We start from the raw sequence: 16,581 nt of genomic DNA on the forward strand, positions 1-16,581 counted from the left end.
TACACACCCCCCACCACCACTACACCCCCCACCACCACTACACCCCCCCCCCCCCCCCCCACACACACAATACATCAACCCGTCATGGCCGCCACACACTTGCTCTTTGTTCCAGTGAACGCGCGGGTAATTTTCCAGAGCGAAATGTCTTAAGACAACACAAGGTTAAGGGGGGGGAGGGGTCGTTAAGGTGACTGGACGCCATTGTTGGAGTGGCGACCTGTTCCTTGTGGTCAGGTCCAGCTCCTGGGCCCCTTCCTGCCGGCACCGCCATCCTGCAGGGCTTCTAATTACCAAGGGACTATCAGTGGGTGTCAGGGGTTATGGGTGCCAGGGGTTAAGGGTGCCAGGGGTGGTTGGTACTAGGGGCATTGGTCACCAGGGATGGATGATCACTCAAAGTAGTGACTAGTATTTGTGTCAATATCTGCAGATTTAAGTATCCAGGCTCTCTCTATATTACACTGAGCGCTCGCGCTACTGGTAATTTATACTTCTTTATTAATATAAGTTCAGAGAAACCTAATCTTGATGGGAATATAGTGTAATGTTTAAAGGTAAAATTAAAAGAACTTCAAATAACCCGTTATTATTTCCCATCACCATTATAATATTTACAAGTGTGTGCGCGGTCAACCGGAGCGGCGTTGTCGGCCTTTATGCCAGCCTGCTGCACGGGTCACGCCCACCAGGTGCCTCTGATGGGGTCTTCGATGTTCCGCGCCCGTTGTACACTCGCTGGGGACGCTCAGTCAGTAAAGTCAGCTACACTTAACTAGCCCCACTGGCTAGTACCTTCAAGAACCGAAGTCTACTGCGCATGTGTCTACTGCGCATGTGTGCGAAGTCTACTGCGCATGTGCCCCAACCACAGCGCTCACCTAGCCTCACTGGCTAGCAGCTTCAGGTCGACCCACGCCTTCCACTGTCCCAGCTTGCTGAACTCTGTAATTACTATATGAGTACTGGAACACTTGATGATATATTGGACTTGTATCCAAGATTGACCATGTAATATATCACTTATTCAATGTTATATTCAATATATCATTTATTCAATGTTATATGATGTAACTATATAACCTGAGCTTGTAAAAGCACCTTCATCACCTTCAGTGATTAAGTGCTTAATTGCACACTAGTTTCTTTATCAGCTATCTCACCCTGTCAGAGTAAATGAGACAGATGTATGTGAATGCATGTGTGTGTATATGTATGTATATGTATGGGTATAAAGTATATATGGAAGCTGATCAGAATTACATTTCACCTTTGTGAATGTACATTAATGACACTATGTAAAAGACACATCAAACACTTTATGTAGGGCATACGTAAATCTGTGTATCTATGTATTTACGTATGTAGGTTAGCTTAGCATTTTAAAAGCACCGAATCACCTTCTGTGGTTGAGTGTTCAATAAACCCCTGAACTCTATGTTTAACATTTCTCTAACCCTGTCCATGGAGGACAGAAGAAAATGTATATATGCTGGTTAGCATTGTAAATGTGTGGCCACGTCTGTGGTAGAAAATAATAATAAAAAAAAAAAAAAAAAAAACTGTCCCAGCTTCACTTCCTTGCCTCTCTCGTCCGTGGTTGCTCACCACCTTTCAGCCTGGCAGACTAAAGATGGGAACTCTGCTTACTGGGAGTCAACTGCTGTAGTTTGGCGCCTGGCTCGTAGATGGCGCCGAGGTCCGTCACAAATATCAGTTAAATTGGCCAACCCTCCCGTTTTGATAGTACTTTGTAATTATGTGCTCCATAGTACAAACATTGATGTCACTCATCCTGTGAGTGGACACACCGCCATAGCAGCATGTACAACACTCCCCAATAGGAAGAAAACCCGCTGGGTTGTTCATCCTGTCGCGTGTACCCAGACACAGCTGGGACTTGCTTAACTGTCTCAGGTGGCAGTCAGTTATTCTATTCCTTGCGTAAGAGTTCTGTTACTCAAGACTGTTTATGGGATCTGACAGCTGAGTGGACAGCGCTTCGGATTCGTAGTCCAGAGGTTCCAGGTTCGATTCCCGGTGGAGGCGGAAACATTGGGCAGAGTTTCTTTTACTCTGATGCCCCTGTTACCTAGCAGTAAATAGGTACCTGGGAGTTAGACAGCTGCTACGGGCTGCTTCCTGGGGGTGTGTAACAAACAGGAGGCCTGGTCGATGACCGGGCCGCGGGGACGCTAAGCCCCGAAACCATCTCAACATATTCTTTCGTGTATTTTAACTCATTTGATCGTTGAAATAATTTAATAAAGTAGTTTCTATTTGCGCTTACGTGCTTTCCGTAAATTTATCTGAGGTTGTTCCGTTAACAGTTTGAACAACAGGCTTCAAACAGGCTTCTGTTTGAAGGGACAAGATGGGCTTTTATTCTGAGGCCAGACGCTGGGAACGTGGTGGGCCTGAGGAAAATTAGGGTCCCATAAACACCAAACAACTGGTGTCATAAAGAGCCATAAAAGTGGAGGAAGACCTTGAAGAAGCTGGCCTACAGTAACAAGACGTTGGGTTTTAACCTTCGCGGGCCCTAAAGTCAACAGCAAGTCCGCTAATGTTAAGACCAAGTGTGCGGGTGAACCTGTAGGGTCCGGCGGCTCTCCTCCACCACCCCAAGGAACCCTTATGCGGACATAAACAAGAGATAGGAAGATGTCAAAAGGATGAAACGCTTCCTTGTTAAATTAGAAATTGTACTTGTGGTCGGTCTCGAGCCTATTGATGATGTGACGATGTGTATTGAATTTTGTAACTAGTTCATCAAAACTGTTGTTTGTTTAGGTAAATTTTGTTAAATTTTGTCCCGAGGGGCGAGTTTATTGGGCAGCGTCACTCATCTTGTGAGTGGACACACCGCCATAGCAGCATGTACAACACTCCCCAATAGGAAGAAAACCCGCTGGGTTGTTCATCCTGTGTTTAGCTAAATGAATTGTGGTGTTCAGTCCTTGTGCCCATTATGTGCCTTTGTAACCCTTTCCACTACCGCCCACAAGATGGGTATGGGGTGCATTAAACTAACTTGTTGTAGTGGTGCCATAGGCACAACCAGAAAGGTTGGCTTTATGTAAATCCCAGACGGCGGGCACACGGCTCCCTAGCGTTACACTGGTGCTGGCAAGCTCTGGGGGCCGGGGCCCGGGGCGGGACCACTCCTCCTCTGGAACAGTACATCACATTTTGACGTAGAAATCCCCCAACGGCTAAAAAAAAGCTGTAATACAAATCATAGCGGCTTGTAGAATTTACGTAATGTCCCGTTTTCTAATCGTGGGTCCTCGGTTAGGTTAGACTGGGTCAGTTTAGTACATCATTGTAGTGACGGTGTGACAGCTGGAGAGGACGGGCTGGGGGACCTCTGGAACACCATGGTAGCTTTTTATAATAACATAAAAGATTATTGTGTTGCGTTTGATGGAGGAGTGTGGAGCCAGGGTGAGGCGGCCGGACCTGGAGAAGGTGTCAGTGTGAGGAAGCAAAGCCTCGTGTGTCGAGGCGGTGGTACCGTGCTGCCTGTGTGTCGCACGGTGACGGTGTGGTGCTTGTCACGAGGTGTAGGCACCACAGGGAGGTAGTATGGCAGGGTGGTAATGTGTAGCAGGACCCCTCGAGCAGGTCAGGGCGTCGCCTCCTTCATACAACTGCGCCAGGCTCCCGCGCTGGGCCCGTCTCCGCCCTCACACTCCTCCCCTCCTCCCTCGCACTCCTCCCCTCCTATGTCCTCCATTTCAAATGTATCTTTAATTATTGTTATTCCAAGAAAGCCATTTTAACTTGTAACTGACAAGGAAAATATTAACAGCTTGATGAACTAAGGGTAAATTTGTAAGTGGAAGTGTTTTGGGAAGATGTAGCCGGAGCCGCGGGCGAGGGTCGGGAGGCGCTGTGAGTAGTGAGGTGGAGTGCAGTGAACTGTGGAGACGCCGCCCCCCCTCCCCCCCCCTGGTCACGTTGCCAGGTAAGAGTTTCTCTTGAGTCTTACGCTCTTGTGGCAGGTGTAGCCCCCCCCCTCCTTCCCTCCCTTACAAACCCTCCACCATCATTCCCTCCCTCCCTTATAAACCCTCCACCATCCTTCCCTCCCTCCCTTATAAACCCTCCACCATCCTTCCCTCCCTCCCATATAAACCCTCCACCATCCTTCCCTCCCTCCCATATAAACCCTCCACCATCATTCCCTCCCTCCCATATAAACCCTCCACCATCATTCCCTCCCTCCCATATAAACCCTCCACCATCATTCCCTCCCTCCCATATAAACCCTCCACCATCCCTCCATCCCTCCCATATAAACCCTCCACCATCCCTCCCTCCCTCCCTCCCATATAAACCCTCCACCATCCCTCCCTCCCTCCCATATAAACCCTCCACCATCCCTCCCTCCCTCCCATATAAACCCCCCACCATCCTTCCCTCCCTCCCATATAAACCCTCCACCATCCCTCCCTCCCTCCCATATAAACCCTCCACCATCCCTCCCTCCCTCCCTCCCATATAAACCCTCCACCATCCCTCCCTCCCTCCCATATAAACCCTCCACCATCCCTCCCTCCCTCCCTCCCATATAAACCCTCCACCATCCCTCCCTCCCTCCCATATAAACCCCCCACCATCATTCCCTCCCTCCCATATAAACCCTCCACCATCCTTCCCTCCCTCCCATATAAACCCTCCACCATCATTCCCTCCCTCCCATATAAACCCTCCACCATCATTCCCTCCCTCCCATATAAACCCTCCACCATCCCTCCCTCCCTCCCTCCCATATAAACCCTCCACCATCCCTCCCTCCCTCCCATATAAACCCTCCACCATCCCTCCCTCCCTCCCATATAAACCCCCCACCATCATTCCCTCCCTCCCATATAAACCCTCCACCATCCCTCCCTCCCTCCCATATAAACCCCCCACCATCATTCCCTCCCTCCCATATAAACCCTCCACCATCCTTCCCTCCCTCCCATATAAACCCTCCACCATCATTCCCTCCCTCCCATATAAACCCTCCACCATCCTTCCCTCCCTCCCATATAAACCCCCCACCATCCTTCCCTCCCTCCCATATAAACCCTCCACCATCATTCCCTCCCTCCCATATAAACCCTCCACCATCCTTCCCTCCCTCCCATATAAACCCCCCACCATCCTTCCCTCCCTCCCATATAAACCCTCCAACATCCTTCCCTCCCTCCCATATAAACCCCCCACCATCATTCCCTCCCTCCCTTATAAACCCTCCACCATCCTTCCCTCCCTCCCTTATAAACCCTCCACCATCATTCCCTCCCATATAAACCCTCCACCATCATTCCCTCCCTCCCATATAAACCCTCCACCATCATTCCCTCCCTCCCATATAAACCCTCCACCATCATTCCCTCCCTCCCTTATAAACCCTCCACCATCCTTCCCTCCCTCCGCCATTCCGCTGTCCATTCCACCCTCCACATGAGAATGGCATTAACTGACTAAATGAAAGCTGTGTCACGGCAACACCGCCATGTGCACCAGCCTCCTTACACCACTCCTCGAGAAACAGAAAATAATTTGATAAAGAGTCACGACTTTACAACACGATCAGTTGGGAAATACAGTGAGAGGTATGAAAGCAGGCGGGCTGTCCGCCTTGCTGACACCATGTGTGGGTGTTGGCAGCTAAGCTAAGCTGGCTCCCTCTTGTCAGGGAGCTGTGAGTGTGTGAGAGGTTCTTCACATGTGTTTCACCATATATGGATGTCCATAGATGAATACTGTGTAGCATTCATATATACACACTCCGATGCTTTCTCACATGTTATGTTGTTCTGTTTAGGGCTATTTATTTTATTATTATTTATTATATTTATTATATATATATATATATATATATATATATATATATATATATATATATATATATATATGTCGTACCTAGTAGCCAGAACTCACTTCTCAGCCTACTATGCAAGGCCCGATTTGCCTAATAAGCCAAGTTTTCATGAATTAATTGTTTTTCGACTACCTAACCTACCTAACCTAACCTAACCTAACTTTTTCGGCTACCTAACCAAACCTAACCTATAAAGATAGGTTAGGTTAGGTTAGGTAGGCTTGGTTAGGTTCAGTCATATATCTACGTTAATTTTAATTCCAATAAAAAAAGTGACCTCATACATAATGAAATGGGTAGCTTTATCATTTCATAAGAAAAAAATTAGAAAAAATATATTAATTCAGGAAAACTTGGCTTATTAGGCAAATCGGGCCTTGAATAGTAGGCCAAAAAGTGAGTTCTGGCTACTAGGTACGACATATATATATATATATATATATATATGCCTTGTTTGCATTTGTGTTGCTCACGTGGCCCCACAAAGTGAGGTGATTTGATGAAATATTTATAGCCAAGCTTACCACCAAGTGCTGTCGGGTCGTTGGGGATATAGCCTCGACTACCAATGACTTTTGTACAGTGGTTAAAGTAAAGTGACTGTGGAGTGGTTAGAGTACTAAGAACGCCAAGGTGCATAGTGATCCTGGCTGTCTGGGTTTGAATCCTTCTGGGGTGTGGAGTTTTTAGTTGGGATCGTGTATATATATGTGAGTATGACCTGTTACTGAAATCTATGCTAGAAAAAGCCCTCAACCTCTCTTGATAACCTACAATAAAACAAGCCTCTCTTTCCTGTAAGACTTGGGAAGTCTTCCGGGAAGAACAGCAACGCAAATCGCTGTTCCAGCCTTCCTGTCCTTCTTCACGGCATCTGACGACCTTGTGAAGGAAATTTACCTGCCTACTTACATCAGCTGGCAGGTGTACACGATCCCAATTTTACACGCTGTGCCACAGAGTGGGCCTCTTGTGCAGGCCCATCACCTCAACCACCATCCCCAAAAGCCCACAAGCAATCCAGCTGGGATGGCGCCATTGTAGACCAAGTTGCTACAGAGTGCCTGGGTGCTGCAACAACACAACACGACATTGCTCGCCTCACAGCAGTAGCAGCCCCACATGCAGGGGATTTCCTGTTAGCAACCCCAATGTCGGCAACTGGCACGCGTCTCACACCACACGTCCTCTGAATTGCTGTGGCCGTCCGCCTTACTGCCCCAATCCACACCAAATATAGGTGTATTTGCGGCGAGGTGGTGGCCGACAGGTACGGCCACCATGGCCTACTCTGCCAAAGCACAGGGGATGGCACTCGAGGCACAGTGAAGTTAACAGCATGATCAGTAGGAGCCTCACAACAGCTGGATGCCCAGCTGAAAGAGAGCCCCATTACCTAACGCCCCATAACTCTGATGCTCTTATTGGTCGCCCAGATGGTATCACAGTGAACCCCTGGAAGAACGGCATGCAGTTGGTATGGGACTACACGTGCGTATCAACCCTGGCTAACACCTACATTGACCTCAGTGTTGCACAACCAGGTGGCGCTGCCACCCACAGGGAATCAGCCAAATCCCGTAAGTACAGAGAACTGTATCAACACTACAATTTTGTCCCCATTGCTTCTGAGACACTCAGCACTTTGGGTAAGAGTGTCACCAGTTTTTTTAAGGAACTGGGTTCTAGGCTAATTGAAACAACAAGAGACCCTAGAGCTGCCAGCTTCCTTTTCCAGCGCCTCAGTGTGGCGATACAAAGGGGAAATGCACATTGCATTCAGGGTTCCTACCCGCCATCTGAGGAGCTGGAGGAACTCGACAACTTATGATAATCATTTTTGTACCTTATATGTAACTCATTTTTTGTGACACAGTTTAAATAAAACAAACATATATGCAACAACGATCACAAAAACACTGATCCAAGTATGAGAAAACCATATGTGAAAAACAGAGAATGCTAAACGCGTTTTTGGCTTAAATCGTCTTCATCAGAGCAAAGTAGAATGAAGATGGAAACCTTGTTGGTCAGACCTTATACCCGCCAGGGCAAATCACCTGACCACCAAGAAAAGGCAAAGGAAAGGAAACATAAGAAAGAAGGTAACTGCAGAAAGCCTATTGCCCCATTCGAGGCGACTCCAATTAATATCCATAACTGGAAGATATATAAAGTTGTACAAGACAGTACATATATGACTTATTGCTTATAGTCAATATTTGGCTTATGAATAAGTACATATGTGGTATATTCTAAGTTATATTTTTTTCAAGGCACGAACTCTTCTTCTCAGTTTTATTAAACAATAGAGATTTTATACAAAATTTGACAATATCCTGAGTTACTTTACAATTTATTTAAATACTAGTTGTACCGGCCACGCGTTGCTGTGGCTCAGTCTAGTTAAATGGAAAAGAAAGAAAAGAGAAAATGCACATTTCTAACATGTTTAATTTCACAATGCTTGTGGGTATACAATATGTTTTCTTGTTCCACTGTCTGTGAAGATATAGAGATTGTCTGATTGCCGACTCTAGAACACGCAACATATAATTGTCCATGTGAGAAGCAATCTGTGTCTAGATCTAAACCGCACAATTCTAAAGATTGGCCCTGAGCTTTGTTGATGGTGATTGCAAACGCCAATTGAATTAGGAATTACAATCTCTTAAATTGAAATGGCAAATCCGTTGGAATCACAGGAATGTGAGGAATGAGGACATCTTCACTTTTTAATGGTCCTGTCAAGATTGTTGCTTCTACGACGTTGCTGAATAATTTTTTACTGCAAGCCGCGTGCCGTTGCTAAGCTTTTGCTGGTTGATATTTCGTAACATGATAATTGGCTCGCCGATTTTGAGTTGCAGTTCGTGCGGTGGTGGTATACCTGGCAGATCCAGTGAATTAAAAAAAATGATGTTGGATAATTAATCGCTTCATCTGCTTCCACCACAGTGTCGACGGACTTGTATGTGACTGTCTTGCTTTGTATGTTAGATTGTATAATATTGTTAAGTTCTTAGACGTCTTTGTTCTTGGCCGCAAGAATAGCTCGTTCACTCGGCCAATCGTGATTCTTATAATTGATTTGAATATTGGGAAATACTTTTTCAACCAATTCTTTTGATGTCACTAAACTGCAGAAGTTATGAGGCAATGAAATTCGTCCGGAGGTTAGATCAACCGGCACGTTTCCGTTCCCAATTTCCAGAAATTGATGTGAGAATATCTCAGCTGATGAGTCGTTTTGCAGTTGGACACGCATATTTGTAGTTAATTTTAGTATCTTTACGTGGCGCCACAAAGTAGAATATTTCAGGCGAGCATTTATTTCATCCACTGGTGTCGATCGAGGAATTACAGGTAATGTTTGCCTGAAATCTCCTGCAAGCAATATTAATGCGTTCCCAAATGGTCTGATGTTTCCACGCAAATCTTGCAATGATTGATCTAGAGCCTCGAGCGATTTTTTGTGGGCCATTGTGCATTCATCCCAAACAATAAGTTTACATTTCTGAAATACTTTTCCCTTGTCGGATGCTTTGGAAATGTTGCACGTGGGAGTTTCAATGAATTGCATGTTAAAAGGCAATTTCAAAGCCAAAGTAGCAGTTCTTGCACCTGGTAGCAATGTCGCAGCTATTCCAGACGATGAAAGGTTATGCCATTTTGGGATCGAAATTCTGCCAAAAACAATCTAATTAGAAAGGTTTTACAGTTCCTCCTGGCGCATCTAAGAAGATTTCTCCAAACCCGTTATTGACAGTTGAAATTGAAATAAGTTTATTGAGGTAAAATACACACAAAGGGATGAGGTAGCTCAAGCTATTCTCACCCAGTCAGTACAACGTGTTAATACATACATAGACACACATCACAAACAATAAACATATTACCAAACATTCTGAGAGGTAAACATATACATTTCCTCCTTCACAAGTAGTATGGTATCAGACGTACACACAAATACTTTTATGGTTATTGACAGTTTGAATTATTTGATCGTAAATGCCTTTTCGCTCAAGCGTTAGCTTAGGAATATTTGATTGCACATACGACAACAGATCACTCGTGTTGTAATTTTGTTCACGACGCAATTCTACATCGAACGAAGCAGCAGCAGATCGATTCGGTGATGGCATTCCCAACTGAATGAGAACATTGTTCGCGATTTCTAAGCATAAATCTTCAGTCGTTATCAACGCTTCGCTGTAGATTTCTGCTGTGAAATTCATGTTCATATTTGAATCTTCCTTGCGTACTCGACGGACAATATCTTCAGCCATGTGCGATTTGTGTTTCTCCCATAACTCTGTTGGAGATGAAGGAGCGCCGGTGGTCAATATGATTGCAAACAATGCACGAAATTGATTTGGATGTGACGTGTTGGACGTGTCATTAATGCACACATCCCAGTGTCGGTCGTTCTCCAATAAATTCAGAGCTTGACATGCACTACGGAAAGTGGCATGTGTTACGCCACTGACAAATCTCAATTGCTGGAAAGACGTTGGACCGGGCACATTTACCAACAGCTTGCGAAGAAAGAACCATTCATCTTGATTGGGATGCACGGTGTACAGTCTGCCTATCGTAGTTTGTTTGAATATGCCAGGTTGTCCGTCGACTCGCTCTCCTCGTTTACGTCGTTCAAATGATTTTCTACTGGCAATCCATGTGTAATACGGAGGCACTTCCGAATACAGCAATGTTTTCGCAAACACGTCATTTTGACATAACATGAAGAAAGCAGTTAACATTGTAGCCAGTGGATTCATAGCTGTTTGTTGCACATTTGCTGCTGTGAAAAAATGCATTGTCCATTTTCTTGTTTTCAAAACAAAAGCAAAAAATACTAACGAAATATTTCAATTCAAACGCCGATCAATCGACACGGCTCAATTTCACCACCAGTTACACTGAAAAAAAGGGAAGAACAGTTAAAAAAAGAAATGAAAAACAACGAAAAAGGAAACAAATAAGCTATACCCATGAAATGAACAGTATGGTAAACAACACAGCTCAATTCCAGCGCAATGTGTTATGATCTCAGCCTACAGGAGAAACGAGTCTCCCTCCTTGAGAGTTATTCGTCAAGCCTGACCTGATTAGAAGGTCTAGCGAATATTGAGGTGATAACCCATATGAAAAATGGCTGGTTGGATATGTAAAACAATTTGAGATTATGGGCAATGAAGAAGAAAACAGATAAATGACGGGCTAGGAGATGTGGACATTTTGCTGGAGGCGTGAGGCTCGCTTCCGGAGGACCTTGACCTCACTTGAGTGCCAGACATCGCAGGGGGAAGCCGCGCTCCGTTGAGCTCCCGTTAGAAGGGAACCCCTAGTGATATATCTCTAAGAGAAGAGAAGTGTGCAGACGTGCCAGCTGTGGAATCGAGCTGGGGACGTGTGGTCTCAAGTCGTGGACGATAATTAGTGAATATTAAGCCGCCCGGAGGCATTATTGTGGGCCGTGGGAGCGCCCTGACCAGACGCCGTCAGAGGGAAAGCGCCCTCGACCAATTAATCTGTGGTAAGCACGATATACGCCAGTTCATAGTGATCGCTTGTAGTTGGTCGTGTGCCCAGCGACAGTAGCAATGTTTATTTATAAGTTAGACATGTTTTAATAAGGCAGAAAGCCTGAAATAAGAGAGTGGAGAGGGTGGAACACGGAGCGACGTCCGTCCCCTCTGAACGCTGGCGGACGACTGAGGGAGCCTGGCTCCGGATGGAGGAAGACCCTCCCAGCGAGTGAGGACCGCCGCCAGGCGAGGTGGAGTATGGACCCGCCCAAAACGGGGGAGTCCACTCTCACTGTATGTAGAGGACAGATAGAGGTTTGAGGCAAGCATATTGTGTTGTTATTTTTGTTTATGTGTTAAAGGGGAACATTTTATTGGAACGTCGATGGGTTGCAGGTTTGTTCTTTGGGGAAGAAGTTGCTGAGAACTTCGAAGCCAGCGTAGATGAAGTAATTGATGAGACTACAAGGTAGTGAAGCAGAGGACCTCGAGCTGTGAGGAGAAGCAGCAGTGAAGAGGAGTGTCACGTGCTTCTGTAGAGGTGGTGAAGCACCGTAGTTGCTCAAGGAAGCTTCATGATAGCAGCCTGGAGGAGCTGCAGAGGATCCTGGTAGTGAAGCCCGGAAGAACCTAAGGATATTAGGGTAGTGAACTTCCAGAGGTGGAAGGGGAAGTTCTGGTGGATTACTTATAGGGAGTTGATAGTGTTTGGTTGTCAGTAGCGTGCAAGACGCAGTGAGAGGTGAGTGACTGTTTGCATTCTTATGTCAAGGAGTTTTTTATACTGAAGTATCAATGAACATTTATACTGGTATATGTTATTGCATTCAAATGCTGATTTTCTATATATATATGTTATCTTGCTGATGGTGCAACAGTGTATGTAGGCTGGATCAACTTGAGGAGGTTAATAGTATCAGGTGGTGAACCAGGAGATAGGATACCACTTGATAAGCTGATAATAGAGTTCTGATGGTTGGAGTGCAACCTGATTGTGATATCATAGAGTATAGGATTCATTATTATTATATGAGTGTATGTATCGTGTATGTGCTTTGTCCAGTAAATGTGTCACAATTTGCTGGTGTTTGCCCTTGTCCTAGTGAGGCTTCCCAGGAAGTAGTGAAGAAGGAGAGAGAGAGAGAAAGAACCAAGAACCACTGCTGTGGACAGGGTAGGAGGTAATACTAGTAAGTCATAGGGGATTGAGGAGATCATATCTCATAAGGAGAGAGTGGGGAGTCACAGCGGCTCGAGTGGGTGTGTGCACGTGACAATGAGGCTAAGTGTTGGAGCCGCATCCCCTAAACGTGTGACGTTGAGCCCCTCTCCAAGAGCCAGAAGCGCCAAGGGTGATCTCCTAGTATAAGCACTCTACCGAGTTGTGGGTTGGGTTGTCCGTAGAGAAGGATCAACGACGACAACACCAACCAACCCACAGTCTATAAGAAATGTCACACAAAATAATTAAATCAAAATGAAAATAAATAAAAATCTATGAAAATTCAATTTATCAATGCAATCGGAAACATTGAAATTGAATTGTAACATATCTTGTATATCGTATGTTGCTTTTACGTGCAACAGATGGCGCTGTTTAAAAAAAATGCATGTTTTTACCTGTCATAGGTGTGGCATCTAAATAGTAGGTATATCAAGAAACGCACGTACAGTATTCGAAAGGAACGTTGTGTCAAAATTTCAAAGCAATCGGTGAAGAACTTTCGGAGATTACAGCGTGTGTTGCTCATACGTCCTACAGATGGCGCTGCTTAAAAAAAAAACATGTTTTTTTCCTGTCACAGGTGAGGCATGTATATAGTAGGTATATAAAAACACTCGCCTATTCGAATGCAATGTTGTGTCAAGATTTCAAAGGAATCGGTAAAGAGGTTTCGAAGATTTCCCTCACTTGAAAAACACACGAAAAAAACACAGCTTTTCAAAAAACGCATATTTTTTTTTCTCGTCACAGACGTGACATCTATATAGTATGTATATACAAACTAGCTCGGATACGAATGGAACGTTGTGTGAAAATTTCAAGACAATCGCTGAAGAACTTTCAGAGATTAGCGATTTTGAACAAACGAACATATGCATTTTTATTTATATAGATTTTAGTTTTGTTTTATTACTGTATTTTTATAAAACTGTAATATCAATATAGGTATAGCTTAAGTACTAATTGTAATATCTTAACATACTAAGAAGTTTAGGTTAGGTCGTGGTTTTCTATTCAGCTTTTCAGGTAAACTCAAATATTCACAATAAATTAGTATATCACATATGTACTTATTCATAAGCAAAATATTGACTATAAGCAAGTGCGAGAACGGGTTGCAATAGTTCAACTTCCTCTGACAACCCTCTTCCAATACACAGAAAAATCCAATTATCGTGATATATCAGTAGTATATCACATTATCGTGATATATCAGTAATATATTACATTATCTTGATATATCACAATGTGATTTCTGTGTAATAATTATAGTAATAATGAGCAAAAGGTGGCGAAGCAGTGGTGTATGAGTTATTATTATATTTAACATCTTTATGACAAAATTTAATTACAATTTTGCCTAATCTGAGGAGTTGAATTATGTCTTATGAAAGTTAGGATAATGCCCACGAAATGAATGGTATGGTAAACAATACAGCTCAATTCCAACGCAATGTCACACAGGATAGAGGGTCATATACAAGACTAAACTGCAGGCTGAAGCACATATATATCATGGTTACAATAAGTGTTTTAATGCATGCATATGTAAAATCCACTTTCTATTGTGCACTGCCACACAAGGGCAGGGATGGGTTCATAAGAGATGCAGCTTAGAAGTAATATAAGACTGTTCTTCATTCTTTAAAATGGATAAGCAAATTTTGGATAAATTATTAGGATGTCGTCCAGTACAGCAGATTCAGCTGACCATGTTCTTGTCTCCTACAGGCACCTGCAGGCGCTGCGGAGCTTCATCGGCAACCTGGTGGACCAGGCCGAGCGGGCTGGGGGCTGCGACTGTCATAAGCCGCCCTCACTCCTCCTGGTCGGGGTGAGTCTCTCAACCTCTTCTCTCACTACTCATCAACTCTAATCTTCTCTCACTACTCATCAACTCTAATCTTCTCTCCATAAAATTTAATATCTTTAAGGATAAGTGAAATTGGCTACTGTGACTCTCGTGTTGACTACCTAACTTGTACTGGTGGCGAGGATCAATGTCCCTGTGGCCCGGTCTCTGACCCAGGCCTCCTGGACTGGTCAACCAGGCTTTTGGATGCAGCTACTCGCAGCTTGACGTATAATTCACAGCCTGGTTGATCAGGTATCCTTTGGAAGTGTTTATCGAGTTCTCTCTTGAACACTGTGAGGGGTCTGCCAGTTATGCCCCTTATGTGTAGTGGAAGCGTGTTGAACAGTCTCGGGCCTCTGATGTTGATAGTTCTCTCTTGAATACTGTGAGGGGTCGGCCAGTTATGCCCCTTATGTGTAGTGGAAGCGTGTTGAACAGTCTCGGGCCTCTGATGTTGATAGTTCTCTCTCAGAGTACCTGTTGCACCTCTGCTCTTCAACGGGGGTATTCTGCACATCCTGCCATGCCTTCTGGTCTCATGTGGTGTTATTTCTGTGTGTAGGTTTGGGACCAGCCCCTCTAATATTTTCCACCTGTAAATTATTATGTATCTCTTCCCGCCTCCGCTCAAGGGAATACAGATTTAGGCGTTTTAATTGATCCAAATAAATTATATGTTTTATAAAATGGATTCTAGTAGTAAGGAATCTTTGCACGCTCTCCAGATCAGCAATTTCTACGACTCTGAAGTTGGCTGTTCGAGTGCACCAATATTCCACCCTTGAGAGCACCAGTGTCATAACAAGTATCATCATTGGTATGGCATCCCTTGCTTCGAAATTTCTTGTTATCCAATCTGTCATTTTTCTTGCAGTCGTGACAGCTACTATTATGTTCTTTAAAAGTAGGTCTTCAGACACTCCAAGATCCTTTACGTTTCTTTTTTGTGCTATAATATAATTTGATTATGTGTTATATAGTTTCGGTTCTTATATTTTCCCTTTTTCCATAGCTCAGGAGGTGGAACTTTGATGATACAGTGCTGTAGTTTTGTATCCTTGTCTATGTCTGATATTAGGATGAAACAAAGTACCGGAGCAAGCACGGTACCTTGGGGTTAGTTTAGTTTAGTTCATTTATTATGCACCCCATACCCATCTTGTGGGCGGTAGTGGAAAAGGGTTACAGAGGCACATGAATGGGCTCAGGGACTGAACCCCACAATTCATTTAGCTAAGCAAGTTACAATCTTGATGAGCTAGTTACAAAATTCAATATAAGTCGTCACATCAACAATGGGTTCGAGATCGACCTCAAGTACAGGTTCTAAATTAAGCAACTGACATATGTGGAGAGCTAGTGTCAAAATTTATATATTTGTCCTGCATACCGCCCCCCATCCAGTGGGCAGCGGTGGATAGGTTACAATCACTCAGTTACTACCTACAGTTAGCAAACTGGGGATATTTGGCTAAAATTTCTGGTAGCAGATCATTTTGAATGAAATATTGACACATCGCTGGAACATTGGTTATAGAATTGTCTCTAAATTCACGTATCTTTTCGCACTCCATCACATAGTGACGGAGGGTGTGCGAATAATTTTGTTGACACAGTTTACATTTGGTCAGGTCTACATCAGCAGATAATGAGAATTCCCAGAGATACTTGTAACCGAGTCTAAGCCGAGCAGTAGTAACATCTAGAAGTCTGCTGATTTTATTGGATGAACCATAGATGTGTGGCTCCTCTTGCATGATAGTATGATGATAGATGGAATTACTGGTGTCAATTTCACTTTGCCTCAGATCTACAAGATCTTGTTGAAGTTCTCGGTGTACTGCTGCTCTCAGATTGCTCATTGACAATCCAAGGTTACACTCAACGGCTCCTTTAAAGGCAGATTCTTTGGCTAACTTATCAGCTCTATCATGCATTCGGAGGCCAACATGAGATGGAGACCACATGAAATGGACTCTGTTACCATCCTTAATAATTTTGTTGTATTTGTGTCTAGCTTCGGACACGAGCATGTTACAGTTATGTCTTAAAGAGTTGAGAGCATTTAAGGATGATAAGGAGTCACTTA

At 44.2% G+C, this 16,581-nt stretch overlaps 1 protein-coding gene across 1 annotated transcript in view; it reads left to right on the top strand.

Moving 5' to 3' along the window:
• The window catches only part of LOC123769120 (uncharacterized), a 465,721-nt gene that overhangs the window by 340,396 nt on the left and 108,744 nt on the right, over nt 1-16,581 (top strand). Inside the window, 1 exon segment of the mRNA XM_045760073.2 lies at nt 14,369-14,471. Coding sequence (XP_045616029.2) covers nt 14,369-14,471 — 103 coding nt within the window.

The sequence above is a fragment of the Procambarus clarkii genome, chromosome 86 (assembly GCF_040958095.1).
Source record: "Procambarus clarkii isolate CNS0578487 chromosome 86, FALCON_Pclarkii_2.0, whole genome shotgun sequence".
Taxonomy (NCBI): Eukaryota; Metazoa; Arthropoda; class Malacostraca; order Decapoda; family Cambaridae; genus Procambarus; species Procambarus clarkii.